Source organism: Natator depressus, chromosome 14 (assembly GCF_965152275.1).
Source record: "Natator depressus isolate rNatDep1 chromosome 14, rNatDep2.hap1, whole genome shotgun sequence".
Lineage (NCBI taxonomy): Eukaryota > Metazoa > Chordata > Testudines > Cheloniidae > Natator > Natator depressus.
In genome coordinates, this window is record NC_134247.1 from 23,050,130 (window position 1) to 23,072,394 (window position 22,265).

The 22,265-nt window shown below is 46.8% G+C and overlaps 1 protein-coding gene across 1 annotated transcript in view; it reads left to right on the forward strand.

The window, feature by feature from the left end:
* Positions 1-22,265, forward strand: part of PIK3R6 (phosphoinositide-3-kinase regulatory subunit 6) — a 62,348-nt gene that overhangs the window by 23,413 nt on the left and 16,670 nt on the right. Inside the window, exons 3-10 of the mRNA XM_074970794.1 lie at positions 6,068-6,151; positions 9,859-9,950; positions 14,275-14,343; positions 15,494-15,626; positions 17,288-17,357; positions 18,399-18,582; positions 20,055-20,202; positions 21,061-21,147. Coding sequence (XP_074826895.1) covers positions 6,068-6,151; positions 9,859-9,950; positions 14,275-14,343; positions 15,494-15,626; positions 17,288-17,357; positions 18,399-18,582; positions 20,055-20,202; positions 21,061-21,147 — 867 coding nt within the window. The remainder of the gene's footprint in view (positions 1-6,067; positions 6,152-9,858; positions 9,951-14,274; positions 14,344-15,493; positions 15,627-17,287; positions 17,358-18,398; positions 18,583-20,054; positions 20,203-21,060; positions 21,148-22,265) is intronic.

Genomic DNA, 22,265 nt, shown 5'->3' on the forward strand with positions numbered 1-22,265 from the left:
CTCAGGCAGCTCCTGGTCGGCAGTGCAGTGGGGCTAAGGTAGGCTCCCCCGCTGCCCTGGCCCCTCGCCACTCCTGGAAGTGGCCACAGTGTGGCCAGGCGGCTTTGTGCTGTGTGCACTGCCAGCCAGCGGCGCGCCCGCAGGCGCCACCCACACAGCTCCCATTGGCTGCGGTTCCCAGCCAATGAGAGCTGCGGGGGCGGCGCCTGCGGGCGCGGGTAGGCGCACGCAAACTCAGAGCTTCCCTGATTGCCCCTGCACCTAGCCAGGGGGCCAGATCAGGCCCACGGGTCGGAGGTTCCCCACCCCTGCCTTAAAGCAATGCAGCCTTGGGCTTCCTCCCAGACAGCCAAGTCAAATATGATGGGGATTACCAAAAATCTTGTTCATCATATAACAAGTTCTACCAATCCCAAAGGATCAGACACATTACCCACCAAGTTAATGAATATTTCAAATCCTACCCAAATACATGCTTACAGCCAATCCTTTAGTATCTAATATCTAAAGGTTTATTTATAAAAAGAAAGAAAGAGGTGAGAGTTAAAATTGGTTAAAGGAATCAAATACGTACAATAATTGCAAAGTTCTTGGATCAGGCTTGGAGCAGTGATGGAATAAACTGCTGGCTTGTTAAGTCTCTGGTTGCTTCCAAATGATTTGGAAGGTCCTCAGTCCCTTGGTTAGAATGCTCCCATTAGTATAAGTCCAGAGCTCAGAGCAGGAAAGAGATAAAATGGAGATGTTTCCAGGGCCTCTTATAGCTTTTGCCATGTGGAGGGAACTTCACTGTCCCAAACAAAGCCCTCAGCACAGTTTGGGGGAAAATACAGGTAACAAGATGGAATTTAGTGTCACATGATCTAGTCACATGCCCTTGCATGCTTCGCTGAATCATAGCAGAGGCTGTTACCCATATTCTAGCTAGAACTTTCACAGGAAGGTCCATCAGGTAGGGATAAGCCTCTTGTAAGGTCCAGTGTGAGTTAAGTGCTCTTTGATGGGCCATTCAGCTTGAATAGTCCCTTCGCAATGTGCTGGCCAAACTAGAAGTAAGCTGCCTTGTGGGTGTGACCACAGAAGTGAACACATTTGAAATAGAGGTGTACAGGCAATATTCATAACTTTAGATATAAAAAGTATACATGCATACAAATAGGATAATCATATTCAGCAAACAATAACCTTTTCATTGACATCTTACATGACATACTTTGTACAAGATTTGTTGCAATTATATAACAGTGGTAGCAACAATGATCTACATGGTCCTATTTTAATCATATCACAGCACATGTTTAATCAGCCAACTTCTGTTAGTGAAAGAGACAGTCTCTTGATCCAGTAACAGATACTACCTCACCCACCTTATCTCTCTTAGCTCAAGTGGCCTTATAAACCAACTCCTTAATTCAAGAGGCCTTCATTCACAGAAGCATCCTTAACTGAGGTGCCCTGTAGCGACTCTGGGGTAAATGCATGGGGAAAGGAGAATGGGAATGTTTGCCAGCTGCCAGTGTGGGACTGGGACACCCGATTCCCAGACATTTTCTTTTCAATGGGAATTGGGCACCAGATCCCGTTAGAGAGCTTTCGAAAAACTCAGCCCAAAATGTCCAGGGATCTGACTCCACTGACTGAACTGGGCTCGCTTCTGATTTACACCAGCGTCTGTGAGAAGGGAATCAAGCCATATTTGTAAAAATACTGAATGCGTTTTCCTCCAACCTGAGTAGTTTGGCCTTCCTCTAGTGGAGGAATATAATAAGCTCTTTAGAGCCAGCGCTGTCTCTTTGTTCTGTATCTGTATAGCACCTAGGCACTACTGCCATAGATTATTCTAGGCCAGATTCTCATTAATACTAAGGCCATGCCTACATTAAAAGTGCTTTACCGGGATAGCTATACAAGTATACTGTACTGGAAAAGAGTTCCTAGTGTGGATGCAGCTACATTGGCAAAGCTGCTTTTCTCGGTAGAGCTTATTCCGCCACCACTCCAAATGCAGCTATCCTGGCAAAAACAAAATTGTGTCGGTATAACTGCATCTGTTTTAGGGGCTTTTGCCGGCACAGATCTGTCAGTCAGGGATCACTTTTCCTCACATCCTTGACCGACATAGCTATGCTGTCAGAAGTCTGTCGTGTAGACATAACCACCAACTCCTCTAAGCTGCCAGAGTGGAGTAAAGGGACCTTAGTGTACATGAGAACCTAGCCCCCTAGCATTAGCCATTTTTTATGGGTCAGAATGCAAATATTTCAATTAGTAAGACAGGGTAAGTGAGGTAATATCTTTTATTGGACCAACTTCTGTTGGTGACAGATACAAGCTTTCAAGCCACACAGAGCTCTTCTTCGGGTCTGGGAAAGGTACTCCTAATGTCACAGCAAAATGCCAGGGGGAACAGATTGTTTGGCATAAGTATTTAGCACATATTATAAGAGACCATTCGAGGTAGAATGGCCCATTAACCTCACCCACCTTGTCTCTCTAATAATCTGGGACTGACACGGCTACAACTACACTGCATACAATATTTCAACTGGAACTTTTGGACAAACACTATTACTTTTTTAACTTGCGTATTAGCAACTGAACCGATTTTACTGGAATTCCCTCAAACATTCACCTTTGGGTTGGGGCTAAGAATAAGAAAACCTTCAGTTCTCCCCCCCAAAATCTGCTTCAGAAAAGTTACGAGCCACTGAAAAAAGAGGGTTAGGGTAGAAACAGCTTCTCCTCCTTACCTTGAGCATTGGCGGATACTGACAGGGACAGCAATCTATATGCACTCTCTAGTAAGAGGATCTCAAATTTCTCCAGATTATATAGAAATACTTGCAAAAATTGGCACTGGTTCTCTCTGAATAAGCCACTCTTAAACTGAAATTAGAATCTGCCCAGGGCTAACTGAGGTATACACCTAAATTTTAGGATTCAGAGTAGCAGCCGTGTTAGTCTGTATTCGCAAAAAGAAAAGGAGGACTTGTGGCACCTTAGAGACTAACAAATTTGTTTTAGCATAAGCTTTCATGAGCTACATCCGATGAAGTGAGCTGTAGCTCACGAAAGCTTATGCTCAAATAAATTTGTTAGTCTCTAAGGTGCTACAAGTCCTCCTTTTCCTTTTACCTAAATTTTAGTTAACCTAGTTATGCCACTCAGGAGGGTGAAAAATTCTCCCCCTTGAGAGATGTAGTTAAGCCGACCTACGCCCTGATGCAGACACCACTAGGTCAACAGAAGATTTCTTTCTTCGACCTAGCTACCACCTCTCAAGGAGGTGGATTTACTGCATCGATGGAAAAACCCTTTCTATCACTATAGCAAGTGTCTACCGTACAGCATACAGTGGCATAGCTGCAGTGCTGTAGTGTAAACATATCTTAAACTGATGACAGTGTGTGAGTAGACAAGGCCTATGATGCAGTCCTCAATGTACAGCGCCACACTCTGCTGAATGAAGTACAGATTCTCTTCCCCACCACATAGGAGCCAGCTACGTTTAGCATTTTGCCTCATTGCTTCCATTTTCGAGCCATCACACTTTTCAACTGAGGTCAGGAAACCATAGCATTTTCCCGCACGTACAGTCCACAAATAGTTCCCTCCCCATTCACAATTCCACCACGCCGACCCTTCTTTCACAAAGCCTGTCCCGGACACTCAGTCACCATTCATTCCACATAAACCACAAAGCGCCTTCTGCTCTAAAAATTAGAAACACCACTGTCACCGTCATCTTAGTCGTCTTCCTGACCTGGTTCTGAGACCGTGACACCTACACTTACACACTGTGCTCAGCCTCCCAAAATCCACTCTGCACATTTGGCAGGAAATTTGGTAATTAAATTAATAATAAAGGAAATCCCAAGAGGATGGTAAATTTTGGCCAGGTTGTGTGTATAATTCTGTTGGGAAGAAGGTGAGAATGCTACTTGCTTTCTGTCCCATAATGTAAAATACAGACCTCCAGGCTGCCAGTTCAGTCTATATCAGTGGAACTGGATACATGTTATGGCCCAGGTTAAGAGAATGAAACTGTTGTATTCTGAGTCAAGGAATGTTTTGCAAACTCCATTCTGCATCTTCCTGTAGAGAGAGAAAGTACAAAGGCCATTTGCAAAGAATTAAACAATGCGAATCTGAATTATCTTTCATTATCTTAATGCATTATCTCTTTTTAATTAATTAATGGATTGTTTTAATGAAGAGAAAGGCAAGATGCCTCTGGGGTCCTGGAGCAGGATTTTTACAGCTATGGAATAAATGAGTTTTAATTGTTTCATCTGAAGATTATTTCTCTTCTTTCTCTATGCCTGCCTTCTCCCAGCTCTCAGCAAATTGGATCTAGGTATTAATGACACTCACTAAGTCCCTGGAAGCTGGTCTGTGGTTGTCAGACTGACGTACTGATTTTAGAACAGCAGAGACCTTGGGTTTTGATTGAATTTATGCTGCTGTAGGGCCTGATCCAAAGTTCACTGAAATAAATGGGAGTCTTTCCATTAACTCCAATGAGCTTTGAATCAAACACCTGGCCCACCCTATTACTTTTACACATTTACACAGAACAGCTGGTCCAAACTTACTATCCTCCTGGAAGTTCCTTGATTATTAGCTTGATTACTAGATTTCCTGCCTAGTATTTCTCCTGTACTTAGCTGTTTTGTGGGTTGCTCCCTGCAGAGCCCCCTCTATCATGGCCCTTAGTTCCCTATGTGTCAGAGAGATGTCCAAGGGGAATTCATTGCTTCCCTACGGCTCCTCTGTGTTTATAACCTGCCTAGGAAAATGGGGTGCTCTGAAGGTCTGAGACCAGTATGTGAAGGGTGGATGGTGCCAGGCTGAGCACAATGTATAGCTATCAATGAGTGTTGCGCTCTCAGAACTGTGTCAGGAAGGCGACTAAGATGACGACTAAGATGTTTCTCGTTTTTAGAGTGGAAGGCAGTTTGTGGTTTATATGGAAGGGTGACTGAGGGGCTGAGACAGGCTTTGTGGAATTGTGAATGTGGGAGGGAGCTATTTGTACATAGAGGGTAATATGTGGCAGGTTTCTTGACCTCAGTTGGAAGGCGGGTCTGCAGGTTGGCTGATAAATGGAAGGAAACAGGCAATATGCTGAATGCCACTGGCTCCTATATTGTGGGCGAGAGAGTTTGTACTTCACTCAGTAGAGTGGGGCAGTACAGTGGTTATTATTATTTGTATTATTGCCTAGCAGTGCTAGCCCGTCATGGAGCAGAGTCCTCTTGTTTTAGGGGCTGTGCAAACACAGAAGAGAAAGATAGTCCTTCCTGCAGAAAGCGTCCAATCTACGTGAGGAGGGTATGTCTTTTATTTGAAGTGTAGTGGCTACACAGTGCCTGAAGGACATAGACATAAAGGTAGGGTGAGGAGAACAGAGTTAAGATTTCTGAAATAACCTTAACTCTAAATTTCCTGACTCTCAAATATCAAATGTGTTAACGACACCGTTTTGACAAGGTTCCCTACAACGTATTACAACCTGAACTCAGTCTGAACAAGATTGTTTTGCTTCGTTCCACCCCACCCCCAAATTCTGAGCAGTTGTCATGATGACCATACTTCCTATTGCTGGCCGGCTCCTCAGCTGGTGCCAATCGGCATTGCTCCATAGAAGCTACTGCTACACCCGAAAGTGAAGGTGTTTCTGTTCTTTGTTTACAGATGGTCTGTCACCAAATCCTTTTTTTCTCTTCAGACCCTCAACAATTCTTTGAAGAATTTCTGTTGCAAAAACTCTGTATAGACCCTTTGCTTCTTATCCTGCTGTGTGGCTCAGGGAATTCATAGTGTGGATTTAGCAGTTTAGCTGTAGTAACCATGTCTGAACATTTTGGCCTTAGTCTATTGAGACCATCTCTGGGGTTCCCCAGTTCCGTAACCTTTGTAAAATTGTGGCACTTTCTACCTACCCTAAATTAAGGTGATACAAAGTAGGCGCCTTATGCCTATGCAGCGAGCCACATGCCAGTATTTACCCAAGTATGGCAGAGTTGTGCTGGTTGCTCATATCCTTTTCCTCCCTTTGTGCCAGAGGTAGAGTCGGACATTCTGCGCAGCGTGCGTGCCCTCCTTCGAGAACTCGACGGACACCATCATGCCTTCCAGGGTGAGCGAGGTAAGCTCTCTCAGCTGCCTGGCACTGTCTCTCTCCTGTTCTCTGTGCCTCAGACAAGGTCAGTGTCAGAGACTGCCCTGGCTGTTTGTTCTGATTTTGTTGGGATCAGAAGTCCCCAGGACATTGTTGGTGGAGTATTCTCCCACCGCACTCAGACTGAATCACTGGCAGATGCTCTACATTGTTCTCATCTCCTTGATGTGTGCACTTGGCTTGCAAGGCTGGTCCCAGAGGGACTAAAATTTTCAACCAACTTTTGGTTCTGGGCACCCATTTCTCCTACTGTGAAATCTCCTTACTATAGCTACTCTGTATGATGCTTCCAAAGCAGCTCTAGCCAACCTCCTCCATCCTCCTTCAGCACAAGGTCTCCAATAACCTTCATTAATCTGCAGGGCTGGATGATTAGACCAGAACATTGAGAGACGGAGGTCATAGGTTTCATTCCCAGATACGTTGCTGAGTCACTGCATGGCTTTGGGCAACTCGCGGAACTTCTCTGTGCCTCAGTTTCCCCGTCTGTAACATGGGAACAAAACCCTTTTTTGTAAAATGCTTTGGGCTCCTCAGCTGAATGGGGCTATTTACATGCCCCAGTTATGGAGAGTTGAAACCTTGCACTGTCAGTCAAACAACTGGTTCCAGAGCCTTAGCAGCCTGAATTAAAATTAAAATAGATCTTGCTGGGGATGCACAGAATATGTTACCGTTAATTAAAATTAGATCTGATCCTGAATGAATCCTCAGTCTCTGCAAAACTGAAATATGTGGATTCTATCTTTGTTGCTATTGTACGTTATCAGCAGCGAGCATTTCAAAGTCTGTGACGGCAACGCAGTAATCTGAATGCTCAATAGACAAAGAATCTGTATAGAGATGTGATGATGATAATAATAATACTCCTCTGCCCTTCTGTAGCCCCTTCCTTCCAAAGATCTCAAAGGGCTTTTTACCGTGAAATCATTACACACTCCATCTCCTCTGGGACGCGGGCCTATGTTGTCATCTCTGTTTTATACCAGGGTAAAATGAAGCTTAGAGCCAGAGCGCCTTGTTTGCTGTAAGAGACAGAATCAAGTATAGAACCCAGGAGTCCTGATTCACAGTGCCCTGCCGTAACCACTAGGCCACGGGCCAAAGTCTAATCTGTTACTCTGGTAGTACCAGAAGTCAGCACAGTTACTCCAGATTGGTGTTAACATAACTGAGCGTAGAATTTGGCTCCATGACTAATTGTTGCCAGCTGCTTAGAAAATGAAGACCATAACAATCTCCACTTTCAGCTTTCACAGTGTTTCCCCGGAGTCTGTCTGTTAGTGTTTGTCAATCAAAACGGGTACGTGGAATTCTGCCACTAGATGACGCATGGGGCAGGCATTCCCAGCTGCTGCTTGGGAAGGTGCATAAAGGATGCCGTCACATCTCGAGCCGGCAGTCTGAGCCAGAGGGGCCCAACCACTGCCCTGTCCGGTGCCTTATTGATAATATTCCAGCAGCCTCATTTTCTTACCACGGAGCACATTCCCATTGCCCTCATCTCTGTAATGGAAACCGTAGGTCCCAGCATACATTGTTGCAGCTGGGTCCAGGTGGCATTCTGCTGGGATCAAGACGGCGCCCTCATGTGCTGTGACCTTTTGTCTTCTTGGATGCTGCTGCCAGTTACAGACCAGGACTGCCAGGGAGTGCTGTGTTCTGTAACGTCATGGGGAGAGCCTGGCAGGCAGGCTGCTGTTGAGCCATCCCATTGTTGCTGACCAAACCCACATCTTTGCTGTGCAGTGGCTTCTGCCTTGGAGCCGTGAGGAAGCAGTTTCGTTTGGCCAGCCACATGGAGCATGTTTCATGAAGGCCAAGACTATAACAGGGTTCAAAAAAGAACTAGATAAACATAGGTGCTGGAACTAAGGGTGTGGGGGGTGCTGCCACAACCCCTGGCTTGAAGTGGTTTCCATTATATACATGGTTTACAGTTTGGTTCAATGGCTCTCAGCACCCACACTATACAAATTGTTCCAGAACCCTTGAAGATAAATTCATGGAGGATAGGTCCATCAATGGCTATTAGTCAGGGTGGGCAGGGATAGTGCCCCTAGCCTCTGTTTACCAGAAGCTGGGAATGGGTGACAGGGGCTGGATCACTTGATGATTACCTGTTCTGTTCATTTCCTCTGAAGCACCTGGCATTGGCCGCTGTCGGAAGACAGGATACTGGGCTAGATGGACCTTTGGTCTGACCCAGCGTGGCCATTCTTATATTCATGGATTTATCCAATCCCGTTTCAGGGATTTAATTACAATTTTTACAAAGCAAGGCACACATAGCTCCAGAGGGGTAGTAGTGAGAGGGGGACTCGTCAAACCCCCCCCCCCACACACACACACACTTTGTGCCTTGGCCCCGGTCACTCGGAGATTAGAATTAATGCATGGAGGCAGCCTGCTGTTTCTTGGTTTCTCTCACTGGGGCGCCTCAGCCTTCATTTAAAAACCAAGACCAGACCAGCTGTAACCTAGGTGAAGTGTTTGTGCATAGTCATCTCTTCATCACTGCAGTGTTGTTGTTGTTATTTTGTGTATCTGTAGCACTTGTGAGCCCCAGTCATGGCCCAGGGCCCCATTATGCTAGGTGCTGCACAAACCAGGGGAAATAAAAATGACTGTCCCTGCCCCAGGGCGCTTACACTCTAGGTGTTGCCAACTCCCATGATTCTGCTTCAAGTCTCACGATATCTGTTGTTTTCCTTAGAGCCCCAGCTCCTGGGATCAGGAAATGGCCTTGAGACTCTCTGCTACAATTGTTTTAAAACAGTCTGCTTCCAGCCATTACAGTGGCAGAGACAAGGGTGAAAATGTAACCCCACTACAAGCTAAAGGCTCAAAACCCAGCAAGCAAATAAAAAGAATCCACTATTTATACCTGGCTGAAAAATAATGTGATTAAAAAAAAACAAACGGACTTTCTGATGATTTTTGATTGCTTGGGGTTGATGATACTGTCCTTGGCATGAGACTCTGCACTGCTACCAGCTCTCTCGTGCACATGTAGTGACAGCGCTGCCAAGGCTAAGGCGATGGCTCAGAGATAGCATCTCTCGCCATTGAAAAATGTGTGCAGTGTTAAGTGTGGGAGGCTTCCGTTGAAGCCCTGGGACTATAACTGCCCATCAGAGTGCTCAGGGAGGTAAGACTTATCCATGCGCAGAAACTGCACTGCTGTAACTAAAGGTTTGTTGTCTACAGGGGGAAACTTACCACTGTAATTACAGCACTATAGCGCCCCCATGCGGACACACTTATTCCAGAATAAGTGTCCACATGATGAGTTCTACCAGTATAGCTATTGCGGTATAATTGTACCAGTATATGTATGCCAGTAAACTTCCCCATGGAGGCCCTGTCTACACTTAAAAGGGTTTTTGCCAGCTTACAGCTTGTAACTATAACCCTTAGAGGAGATGCAGTTTATACCAGCAAAAATCACAGAATCATATAAACATAGGGCTGGAAGGGGCCCTTGAGAAGGAATTAAGTCCAGCCCTCTTCGCTGTGGCAGGACCAAGAATGCACGTGCCCTAAGTCAGTGGTGGAGCCAGACATAGAACTCAGGTCTCATGGCTTAGTTCCCACCCCTAGCTATCATGGTGCACTCCCTCCTTAGCACTGTTTTCTGCTGGATGACCTTTCCCTTGTTCTTGGTCTTACAGGGATGCTGCGCTGGACCTTGCATAAGAAAATTGATCGGAATCCCCTCAACAGCACCATCTTGGTTAAAATCCTGGTGAAAGAGCTGGAAAGGGTAAGAAGAGAGAGCAATGTCTGCCATTGGTGCCTGGTACCAAATCAGTCCAGGTCTAACATACCCATCTCATGGCTTTATATGGCCTTCCTTAGCATGGCATCTCTGACTGGGTCGCTAGGCCAGCTCTGAGCCTGCAGTGGCCTCTTCCTGCTGTTATGGATGTTGCTGGGAAGGAAGATCTCAGCCATCTCTGGAGCTCTGACTCTGAGCACAGAGATGTTAACTGCACAGCTCAGTGCCTGTGATGGCCGAACCAGGGGGCACTGGAGGCTGGAATTATTGTGGGGGCTGATCTGTGTTTCTGCCCTGCAATATTTCCTCTGTCGCCAGGGAGAGTGTGTGGTCACCAGCCTCATTCCTGTAATTTGGTGGCATGCTGTGAACACCACAATTTGGGGAAGCTGTGTAAGTACTTCAGTGGGTGGGTGGGCCCAGATAGCAATCCACCAACTGCCTTCCACCACACTCCTCCCAGAGACCCCAGCTGCCCTCTCAATTGCCATGGAACCTCCTCCCCAGCCCCCATGACCCATCTCCCTCCATGCCTGGAGGAGGAGAGCAGCAGGAGAGTCACCCTTAGCAGATTTACCACACTGCTCCATCCTGGCCTCCAGCTGCTCAGCAGGTTTATCACAAGGACCTGATTTGTTTGGTGTCACCTGAATTAGGAAATACAGTGCTGTGGTTAAGGACAAATGTCTGAATGTCTGGTAGCTTAGAATTAAGGTGCTACAAGAAGCTGTATGACTACTCTGTGTCAGGGCCCACCTATGCCTAGATCATAGACCTTCTCCTCCACCCATCTGACCTACACATCACCACCTCTCCCCACAAGCAGGCCGCTGATCAGATCACAGACTGTAGGCCAGTTCCCTGTCCTATTGAGGCTGAGAAACCCCAATATCTCACCTCCTGTTTTTCTCACCTCCTGTTTTTTGGGCGTTCAAAAAAGAACTAGATAAATTCATGGAGGATAGGTCCATCAATGGCTATTAGCCAGGGTGGGCAGGAATGGTGTCCCTAGCCTCTGTTTGCCAGAAGCTGGGAATGAGCGACAGGGTCACTTGATGTTTACGTGTTCTGTTCATTTCCTTGGGCACCTGGCACTGGCCACTGTCGGAAGACACTGGGCTAGATGGACCTTGGTCTGACCCAGTATGGCCATTCTTATGTTCATCTTCTGGCACAAAGCCCAGCATACCTATAACAACTGACACTGCGCCCCCCGTTTATAATTTAGCTGCTCTATACCCTCCTGTACCCCTAGAGCGAACCCCGTCTGCCCCGCCTGCCCTTCCCAGGACTGTCTGGTCCTGGAATGCTGCACTACTACGTAGCCATTTTCCTCTCTCCTTATGTTACTCAGATAACCGACCTCCAGCTCCAGGGCCTGGCCTGCCCACTCTGTGTAGTGCTGAAGCCTATGGGCCAGATTCTCAGTAACACTGAGGCCTAGTCTACACACAAAAGGTGTACTGCTCTAACTAGACCGGGGCAGTTAAAGCAGTACGACTTGCCCCAGTGCGGGTGCAGCTAAACTGCTATAAAGGTGCCTTATACTGGTCTAGCTTATTTCTGTAGGGAAGAGCAATAAGCTATATCAGTATAAGGTACCTTTATACTAGTATAATTGCATCCGCACTAGGGACTGTACCAGAAAATCTGTATTGCTAAAAAATCACCCCACTAATTGAAATAGCTAAACTGGTAATAAATGTGTGTGACCAGCGTCAAGGGGCCTTAAATGGGTGGAAATGCCCCCTAGATTACTCTCCCTGACGGAGCTCTCCCCAGCCAGTACAGAGCTGCTCCCAGGCCCTGGCTTGGGGGCCCCAGGGTGCTAGGAGCATGGCTGGGGGGCAGTGCTCTAGGGCTATTCTCCCTGAGCTGGGTGGCAGTGCAGGCTGCTCCCCATGGTGTTCTGTCTGCTCTGCAGGCTGGTGCAGAGATGGAGTGAGGCCACAGATCCCTTCTCTTTGTTGCCCTTCTGACAGCCACAAGGCCTTAGGCAGGGGAAGGAGGGGGCAGAAATTCTTTGCATCTGCTTGTCCGCCTACACCCACCCACACAAACACCCGCAGTCTGGCTCCAAGTGTTTATCTCTGTGTATAATGATCTCAGATTTCCGTGCCATGGTCACGTTGCGGTGGCACTGGCATCTGATTTGCCACTGCTGCAGCCGCTTAAGCTGGCTGACTGACACTTGATGCCATCTCTTTAGCAAGGGTTGGGTTCTGGCTCTCTGCTTATAAAATAAAGGTCTCGGTCTGAAACACAAACCACCGCATGCTGCTTGTCAGAGTGAATGCAGCAGGCACCTTATCTCAGTGATCAGAGCAGATACAGTGAGCCCTCTCCGTTAGCAGAGGCTAGGTGTGCTTCCTGTTCCCCTCCACCACCATTGCTGAGTTGGTCTCCCAAAGGATGGCTGGCAGGGAAAAGAGCAGGCAGGGGAAAGCAGAGAATGAAAAGGTGTGGAAATGTCTGAGAGCTGGGGAAGTGTAAAGTGAGAGGGGTCAGCTGGATTTGTTGTACACCTGACTGGTGATGTGGCTGCAGCTGATTTTGTGCTTCTTCACTGACACACAGAGTCACTGCTCCTTCCAGGTTATTATGCCATTTTCACTAGTGCTGCAAAGCACAGCTACCAGAGTTTGCCACAAGGATCAAACCTGGCTCTCCAGTGTGGAAAAGCACAAGCCCCTGCTGTCTGACCAAAGGCAGAATGCCTGTAGCTAGCCCATAGTAGCAGACTGGATGGTTGCTGTGGCAGGCTACTAGCCAGAGACATTAGCACTCACACTAGGCCAGGGTGTTATACTTGCATTGGGCACTAGGGTCTGTGAGCCTTTCTAGGGGAAATAAATCTCCTCTTTTTTTTCTGGGGATTTTTCTCTTTTGAACCCCTGACGGTTGGCAGCCCTGGCATTGGCTGTTCAGCATTGCTGCATAGAAGCTACTGCTACTCCAGTAGCTTAACATTGTAGTTATGTTCCTGAAAAATGCTACTTTAAGCAAAACGATGTTAAGCAAATCCAATTTCCCCATAAGAATTAATGTAAATGGGGGGAGGGGAAGACTACAGTATAAGTTTTAAACAAACAATTTAATACTGTACAAAGCAATGATGATTGTGAAGCTTGGTTGAGGTGGTGGAGTTAGAGGGTGGAAGAGGGTGGGATATTTCCCAGGGAATGCCTTACTGCTGAATGGTGAACTAGTGCTCAGCTCGGCTGAGCCCACAAGTGTTAACACATTGTTAATGTAGCCTCACACTCTACAAGGCAGCAGGAATGGAGGGAGGGGAGACAGCATGGCAGAGAGAGACAGAGACACACACCGTGTGTGTGTGTGAGAGAGAGATGCACATTGCCCCTTTAAGTACACTGACCCTACTCTAAGTACACTGCCTTTTAAAGTAGATCAGCAAGTTGAGACAGCAGCTGCTGCCAGCAAGCTCCCTTGGTCCTGAGCCCTCCCGTGTCCCCTCCCCCCCGTGGAGATCGGGTAAAGGAGCGGGAGTGTGTGTGTGTGGTAGGAGTGTGGGCGGAGTGGGACATCCTGACATTAGCACCCTTCTTCCGCCCCCCCCACCCCACCCCCAGCAAGCAGGAGGCTCCCGGGAGCAGCTCAAAGGCAGAGGGCGGGAGCAGCACATGGCAGTGGGGGAGGGGCAGCTGAACTGCCCAGCAATTGGTAGCCTGCTGGGCGGCTGCCTCACAGGGAACTTAGGGGAGCGGGGAGCTGATGGGGGCTGCCGGCCCACCCTGGTTCCAAGCCCCCACCAGCTCGCTCCAACGGGCTGCTCTTCCTGCAAGCAGTGGACAAAGCAGGCAGCTGCCAAACAACATTATAAGGGAGCATTGCACAACTTTAAACAAGCACGTTCTCTAATTGATCAGCAACGTAACAACGAAACAACGTTAACCGGGATGACGTTAAGTGAGGAGTTACTGTACTGTGTTACAAACAAAGAGAGTTCTGTCACTGGACAGTTACATACCTGGCACTTGAAACCCCCTTAAACGATATAGGAAAGACCCTTAAACAATATAGGAAAGACTGTAACACATACACTGTGTTGTGTGTCTCCTCAGACATTATCTACGCATCTATTTGGACTGAGAACTTGGACCAAGCTGGCAGGCCCCTGCATTTCTGTCTTGCTGAAATTCATGCTTTGTGCCTTAAAAGAGCAGGGTGTGCTCAGCATTTCATTTAGGTTTCCTTCCTCTGATGCAAACACCACTCAATTGCTTCACCAGTCAGCAAGTCATTAAGCAGCATGAGCTTAAGTTAACTGTTTGGCTTGATTTTGCAGGCAGAAAAAGGAGATTATAGACATTACATCATCCCCCTGCTTCATACATTAATGTACACGCTAATAAAGGTAAGATCTGCAGATGGTATTTAACAGTTCAGGGAAATTCAAAGCTATGGGGCCTGGCTCTGAGATCACTTGCACCCAATTTATAGCAGAATAGGTAGTGTGGCCATGTGGACAGCGTATTAGTAGAGGGTACAAGAAACCTAGGTTCAGTTCCTGGCTCTGCTAATAGGTGACTTTGGGCAAGTCATTTCCTTCTCTGTGCCTCAGTTTCTCTACCTGTAAAATGGGAATAATCATGCTGACCTCCTTTGTAATGCACTTTGAGATCTGCAGATGACAAGCACTATATAAGAGACTAGGTGTTATTACTAGGTGAACTTAAAATCAGACCCACCATTCAGTCAGCCATGTTGTACCTATTAATAGTGTTCAGATACATGTATAATTACATAGAATATTTTCAAAAATGTTGCCTGTGTAATATGGCTGGATCAGTTTTTCTGCAAGAACCTTAAATTCTCAGCTTTAACAACATGGGATGTGAAATAAATGGGGTTTAAACAGGTCACCTCGAGCCAGATTTTTAAAGGTATTTAGATGCAAAGGTATAAAAATGCAAATAGGTACATAATGGGATTTTCTTATGTGCTTAAGCACCTAAATGCCTTTAGACGTCTGGCCCCTGCAGCCTTGCAAGAGGGTATTTCTAGATCTCTGCAGAATTTCCATTACTTTGTCTAGTCTTAGGGTCAGATGCAGGCCTATCAACTTCAGCTAGAGTTGCATCCTTTAAACCAAAGATGAATTTGGTCCTTAATCTTAAAAAGAAAAGGAGGACTTGTGGCACCTTAGAGACTAACCAATTTATTTGAGCATAAACTTTCATGAGCTACAGCTCACTTCATCGGATGCATTCAGTGGAACCACTGAATGCATCCGATGAAGTGAGCTGTACTGTAGCTCACGAAAGCTTATGCTCAAATAAATTTGTTAGTCTCTAAGGTGCCACAAGTCCTCCTTTTCTTTTTGCGAATACAGACTAACACGGCTGCTACTCTGAAACCTGTCCTTAATCTTGAGTCCTTGCATCCCTGAGCTGCTTGTTTCTTATGGCTCTCACATATGGTGAAGAGCTTCCCCCACAGGGAGCCTACGTTTAGGCTGCTCCATCTCAGCTGGGATCTTGTTAACTGTTCCTTTCCCATTCCAGGCTCCCTGCATTTCAGACGATCTCTATGAAAGAGTGTATGACTTCTGTAAAAAGCTACTAACCCTGCCGAAACCTTACTGTACCATTGGCTTGGACTACGCGTTCCGGTTAAAAACAGAAAGAGTAGCACCAGGTTTGTGGAATTCATGGCATCTCTCCTGTGGCGTGGGGGTGTAGCTATGAAATGGTGATGTCTTTGCTTTAGTAATTATTTACGTCCCCAGAAGGGTGATGGGTATTTTCTTTTCACTGTGTCTTTAAATGTCTAAGAGGTCCTCTTGTAGGCAGCGAGTGCTCCCATTCTGTTCTCTGAATGGCTACAGCACAGGAGACTGTCACACTGTGCTCTCTTCTCCTGGAGACCTCAACCTCACTTTGAGTGATGTGGGGAAGGAAGCAAAAGTTCTTTCTTCACAGAAAGGAGGAGAATTGTGCTTAGAAGAGACCCTCTGTGCCCAGATCTCAAGGAGACTCACCACCCCTGTGCTATCACTATTATGGGGATTACAGTTGTGCCCAGAGGCATTCACTGAGATCAGAGCCGCATTTTGCTAAGTTATTTACTATTGTATTACCAATAGGGCCTGAGAGCTACAGTCATGAACCAGGATCCCATTGTGCTAGGCGCTGTACAAACCCAGAACAAAAAGAGAGTCCTTGCCCCAAAGAGCTCACAATTCCAATAGACAAGATGAAGTGGTTTCCCAGAGGTTACACACACAGAGTCTGGAGCAGAGCCAGGAACGGAACCCAGAACTTCTGAGTCCCATCCCTAAAACCAAAAATCAACAATGGAAATTGGTCTGCAGTGGAAATGCAATGGGCTCAGCAGGGCCAGTCCAGTGCTCTACAACAGTTACTAGTGACAGACTGTTATAAAACCACACAGTAAACCCATTCTCCTTAGATCTGTATCCTGCCATGAGAAATCTCCATCAAACCTAATCCTGCAGCCTTCCCAACGTTTGCTCTCTCATCATCTCTTTTTATGAAAAGCAGGTGCTAAATACTAAAGAGCCAGTTAGTGTCGTCTGGAGAATAGGTGTGTTTAGAAACAATACTGCCGAAATCCTGTATTTTCAGTTTTCTCTGCCTTATTTGTTAAAATTCTTATTTATGGGTTTTTTCCCTATGGCTTCCATCACCATCACATTAGAGCACCAAACAGGCCCTCCCACCACGTAGAGATGTATTGTTCCCGTTTTAGCTGAGGCACAGTCTCTGGTGAAGAGTTGGGAAGAGAACACAGATCTCCCAGAGCACTACTTTAACCACATGACCACTCTCCCTTGGCAACAACTGAATGGGACGAGGATCTTTGGGGCAGTTTCTCCATTGCCTTGCACCTTGGATCATCATGGACACTGCAGCAATGGGAGTGGAAAGCACCGTGATTCCGATGTGGCAGCAGTTTGCTTTGACTTTGTGTTGACACAAATGATGACACAGGGTAAAAGTCAGCAGCGATTCAGGCCCTTTCTCCTGCATCTGCTTCAGAGTCCACCCCCTAATTTGTAATCTAGTCAGCAAAAGACATGAAATACAGGCAGTGTGTACCTGGGATTATCCCTAAACAGAAGGTGTTTTCATGTGTTCTAGCAGAATTCCCTTTAGATTTTTCCTTCTTTATTCTGGGCTATATATACGCATGCTTGATTCTCCTCTCACACCTGCTTTATCATCGTGTAGCTCCACTGATTTAGCAAAGTTACTCCTAACTCATGCCGGGGTGAGAGCAGGATCAGGCCACTCTCTTGTTACTATCTGTTGCATGTGCATATTTTTATTTGTTAGGAGTGTTATACCAACGAATGATTATTTCTGAACAAAGTCTGAAGACCGACCCATATCCTTATCAGGAAAGGTACGTACTGCCTGGCATTTTAATCTTGCAACAAAATTTGTCCCTTTACTGCATACTGGACACAGCATTTAATGGCACTGGGCAATACTATCAAAAATCTAGCACAGAACTGGAGCAAAATCAAAGCCCTGCTAGTGGTATTACAAAGCAGAATACAATAGACGTCAGTGGCATCTCAGGTTTGTTAAAACAAGCTTGGTGTCAGGATGCCGGTGTTTTACTGACTATTCCAGCTGGTTTTCCACGCCCCAGGAGCAGGGAGCTTCCCCTAGACAGGTATAGAAGCACAGGAAGTATCTGCAGCAGCTCTGTTTAATTGAGCAGAATGATGCTGACCCAAAATATTCATTGCAGTCTGAGAGTGCGAATAATTACTATGAGCCAAATTCAACTCTTGGGTAAGAGGGTACATCTCCACTGGCTTCTCTTGAGTTAGAATCATAGAATATCAGGGTTGGAAGGGACCTCAGGAGGTCATCTAGTCCAACCCCCTGCTCAAAGCAGGACCAATCCCCAATTTTTGCCCCAGATCCCTAAATGGCCCCCTCAAGGATTGAACTCACAACCCTGGGTTTAGCAGGCCAATGCTCAAATCACTGAGCTATCCCTCCCCCCATGTTGTATCCATGTACACCAGGGTTGAACCTGGCCCAGTGGCAGACAATTTTCTTCTCTGAACCTCTGCCTGAAAGATTAGACCCAACATGGGAATAGACCCAGCCATACCAGAAAAAGCCGATGACCCATCTAATCTAGTACCTTGCTCCAGATGGGGAACAATGCTGGCTTCTTCAGCAGGTTTTAATCCCTTCATTGTGCAGTGTTACACCACAGTATGAATTTCTTCCTGACACTGGCTGGTTGACAGCATAAGCCCTGAAGCATTAAAGTGGCAGCCATCACCTTGCATTTTAGATGTACAATGGCATGCCTTACCTGCCCTCCCAGTCTTCATTGATTCCTACCTTTTTGCATACTCTGCTTTGATAACCATATTCATTTATTTTATGCATCTATTTTTTCAACCCTTCATTTCCACAGAGTTTTCATATTTGCAGATCCAGATTTGCTCTCCAAGGCTGTATGCAATTCACTAGTCACTGAAGTCAAAGCTGCTCAGATGTATCAGAATCCCAGATCATGCATGTGCTATGTGATAACACGTGCTGTGCAGGCGGCTCTGGGTGAGGACTGTGATGTTGAAAGTTTCCAGAGGATCCTTCAGGTAATGGCTTAACTGCAACTTCATATCACCATGAACTTGACCCACGTTTATGTGGGGCCAGATTCTCAAAAGAGCTCTGCTCTCATTTAGGCAACTCAATGAAGTGAACAATTTCTCAGAAGCACTCAGCCCCCACTAGCTTCCACTGACATAGAAAGCAGATTTTGCTACCTTTACACATATTGTAGTTTCAGTGAAGATGCGTGATTTCATACAAATATACAGTACATGTGTGCGCGGTTTAGTGTACTTTGGTAGCTGTGAGCACTTCCATTGTGCATTTGAAAGTTGGACAATAGAGTTGGTCAAAACACAAACTAATTATTTTTGCAGGACACTTGCAAAAAATAAATTTTAGGGGGGCTTTTTTTCATTTTCATTGAAATTTCCAACATTTGACAAAAACTGAAACCCAAAATTAAATTTTTTTTTTCAGTTTTTGAAAACTGTTCAGGTTAAAAGTCCACTTTTCATTAAAAGTATTTGGTTTTCCATTTCCAGGTTTGCCTTGAAAAACCAGACAATTGACTTGAAATGAACAATTTTCCCTGCAACTTTTTGTTTGAGATGAAAAGCCATTTTCTTGTGAAAAGTATGTCTCAACAGGAAAATGTCCCACTCTCCTGAGTAGCCTTTTTAAGGGAGCACTGGGGACCAAGCATGATAGGCGTGGCCAGTTCAGGCCCGTTAATGGAGCCCAGCAAGCACTGTTTATTTGAGCCCTCCATCTAACATAAACCTGGAGAAGGTCTCTCGCTTAGGGGCACCATCATCCCCTACAGAACCCTCTTCCCTTCATGTCCCGTTGGGAGCTGTTTCAAGAGCCCATTTGCTCTGCTGCTGAGTATCTTGCCCTCACTAAGGCCTCCAGCATGAACTTCAGCAGCTGCCTCTGCCTTGCAGCCAATGGAGCGCATAGCTGGCTTAGAGTAGGACCAAACAGTTATTCTGTCTTCCTCCCAACTTGGCACCTCTGCTGCATTGGTCTGTGCAGCCTGCCAGAACTGGCCCCAGTGTTAGGGCGACAGTGTATCAGAGGGTACGTCTACATGGAGATAAAAAAGCCGCAGCTGGCCTGGGTCAGCTGACTCAGGCTTACAGGACTCACACTCTGAGACAGAAAAATTTGCTATTTAGACAGGCTCAGACTGGAGTCCAAACTGTGGGACACTGCAAGGGGAGAGGGTCCTGTCTACACTGCTATTTTTAGCCCCGCAGTGTGAGCCCAAGTCATCTGAGCTGGGCTCTAAGACTTGCTGCCATAGGTCTGTTTGTGCTGTGTAGATGCACCCTAAAAGTTTAATGCTATTTAATGGTCTCTTTTATTTCAGCAGCTGTGAAATGATGGGGTTGGACTTCAGTCCATCAAAACGTAGTGGATGTTTTTTAGTCTCCCCCTTCCATATGCCTTGCCCATGTAGTGTATCTAATATTCATACCCTTGAGTTATTAATAGCACCTCTCTGTGACAGAATAAGCCCACAGATGAACTAGAGCACTGTTTCCGGCAAGTGGTGGCAGCCGTCGAGTGTACAGGAAGTGAGATGAATGCAGACCGTGGCCAGCACGCTGAGAGGCTGGAGAAGATCTACAGCATGGTGTTGAACTCCTCAGCAGGAGGTAAGTACGCTGTCTACACCAAAAGCATAGGAATCAAGGGGCTGGAATGTCCAATGAGGGCACCAGTCCCAGGAACAGCTGTGGCTACTGAGTTCAGGGCAATCTGAGCAGTCTCTGCGGTTGACTAAGCTTTCCTGAATCCTAGCAGTGCATGTTCACCATTTCCAGAGCGACTGGGATGCAAAGGCCTTGTGTACACACTCAAGTGGCACTACTCTAACTACGCCGGTACAGTTAAAGGCTACAGCCCTTCTAGTGCGGATGCAGTTATACGGGCATTTACGACTCGGTATAAAGGCGTTATACAGGCATTTACAACTGGGGTATAAAGGCATTTACAACTAGTATAGCTTATCCCTGTATAGGACAGGGAATAAGATATACTGGTATAAGGCACGTTAACACCATTAGGCCATACCTGGAGGGTTCCAGGATGTACATGGGGCTCTGATGAAGTGCAGGGGCATATATTTGAATTGCAGTTGACTAATTGCTGTGCATGCACAGTGCCACATTTCTAATGCATTGATGAGTAATATTTTTTAAAAGAAAGTCTTATTTAAGCCCCCGATGCCATGGGACGCTCTGCTGTTTTGAGCCTGGTCTAAAGCTTTATGGAACGGGTGAGAGGGTTAAGCCGCTCTTCCCATTTATGAGCTAGGCCCCTGGGCAGGTTGGGGCTTAGAAGAACTAAACCTAGAGCAAATCATTGGAGGGTTTTTCCAGTGCAGGTGTGTGGGAAAATTGGCTGCTCCCTCACGTTTAATGGGCAGTTCTTTTCATCTACCAAATTGCTGGCTGAGCTGTACTAGGTGCAGATAAGGACCCCTGTTAACCGAGTGTTTCCCCTTCCTGTAGGAGGCAGATCACCAGGAGGGCTCCACGGCAGCCCGCTGCCCAACCCAAATATCAGCTTCCACTTGTGGACCGACGAAGACCAGCTTTGTGAGTGCCCTTAAGTGACTGAAATGAAACCCTGATGGTGTCTAAGTCTGAGAAGTGTTTGTCAAATAATGGGTTGCAAATTGTCTCAGATGGTTGCGAGGCAAGTTTTATTTCTCCTGGTTCCAGAGCAGGGGATCGGCAGCACAGTGTGTTGCGTTAATGCACTAAGCTTTCCTGTCACAGGGCGGGGTGGCCTTTTAAGGGAACTGGGCTGAGCAGAGGAGGCCAACAAGCAGCTCACTTAAGGTGAGGGCTGCCGGGAGTAGAGAGGCTCCTGCAGAAGAGCCAGGGTCAGGGGAGGATGCAGAAGCGGGGTCTAGCCACCTAGGTGGAAGACCTGGCTGGAGATACGGGCAGTAGGCAGTAGGATGGGCCAGGTTTACCTGCTTTGATGCTGAACTGTGTGTGTAAAGGTAAAGGTATCCCTGGGGAAAGGGACTGAAATATTGACACTGGTGGAGAGTCACTGACACACTGGACTGGCTTGCACATGAGTGTGGTAACTGAGGCAGAGGCAGAGTCCTGTGCTGGGTTTGGGGTGGCCTTGCTCTATTTCCTTGTTGAGGATTTGGTGAGAGGCTATTGGATCGTTGATTTGGCTGGCAGATTCTGTTTGGGAAAGGCCCACAAGTGGGATAGCAGTGAAGATCCGCAGGGCCAGACTTAGCTCTATTGGGAGAGGTGTCTGAGGTCCCAGGGCTGGAGTAGCAGGAGCAGCTACAGATCAGGACTGAGGTGCATTGTCATGCCTCTGTAGGGGTAGCTGGTATGACCCCCACTTGCCCAGTGCCTGCCTGTGTGGTATGGGGCTCCCCCGTTTCTTTTGGCCTCTCTTCCATGAACAATGAAAGGGCACGCTCCAGATGTGGAATGCAGGGAGGCAATGGGGTTAGTGTTTGTTATAGTGGAATTTCAGAAGACACAGGGGCCAATGTTCAGATTGTTTGGCCTGGCCCAAAGACTCCGCAGACATCACTGGGCTTTGGATCGAAGATGTAGAGCCTAAAGTTAGGCATCTAAATCCAGCAGTTGGCACCTAAACCAGTGGCCTGAGCACCTGCAGCTCCTACTGGCCCGGCCTGGGGATGACTCCCACCTGCGTACCTGGCCTTCATCAC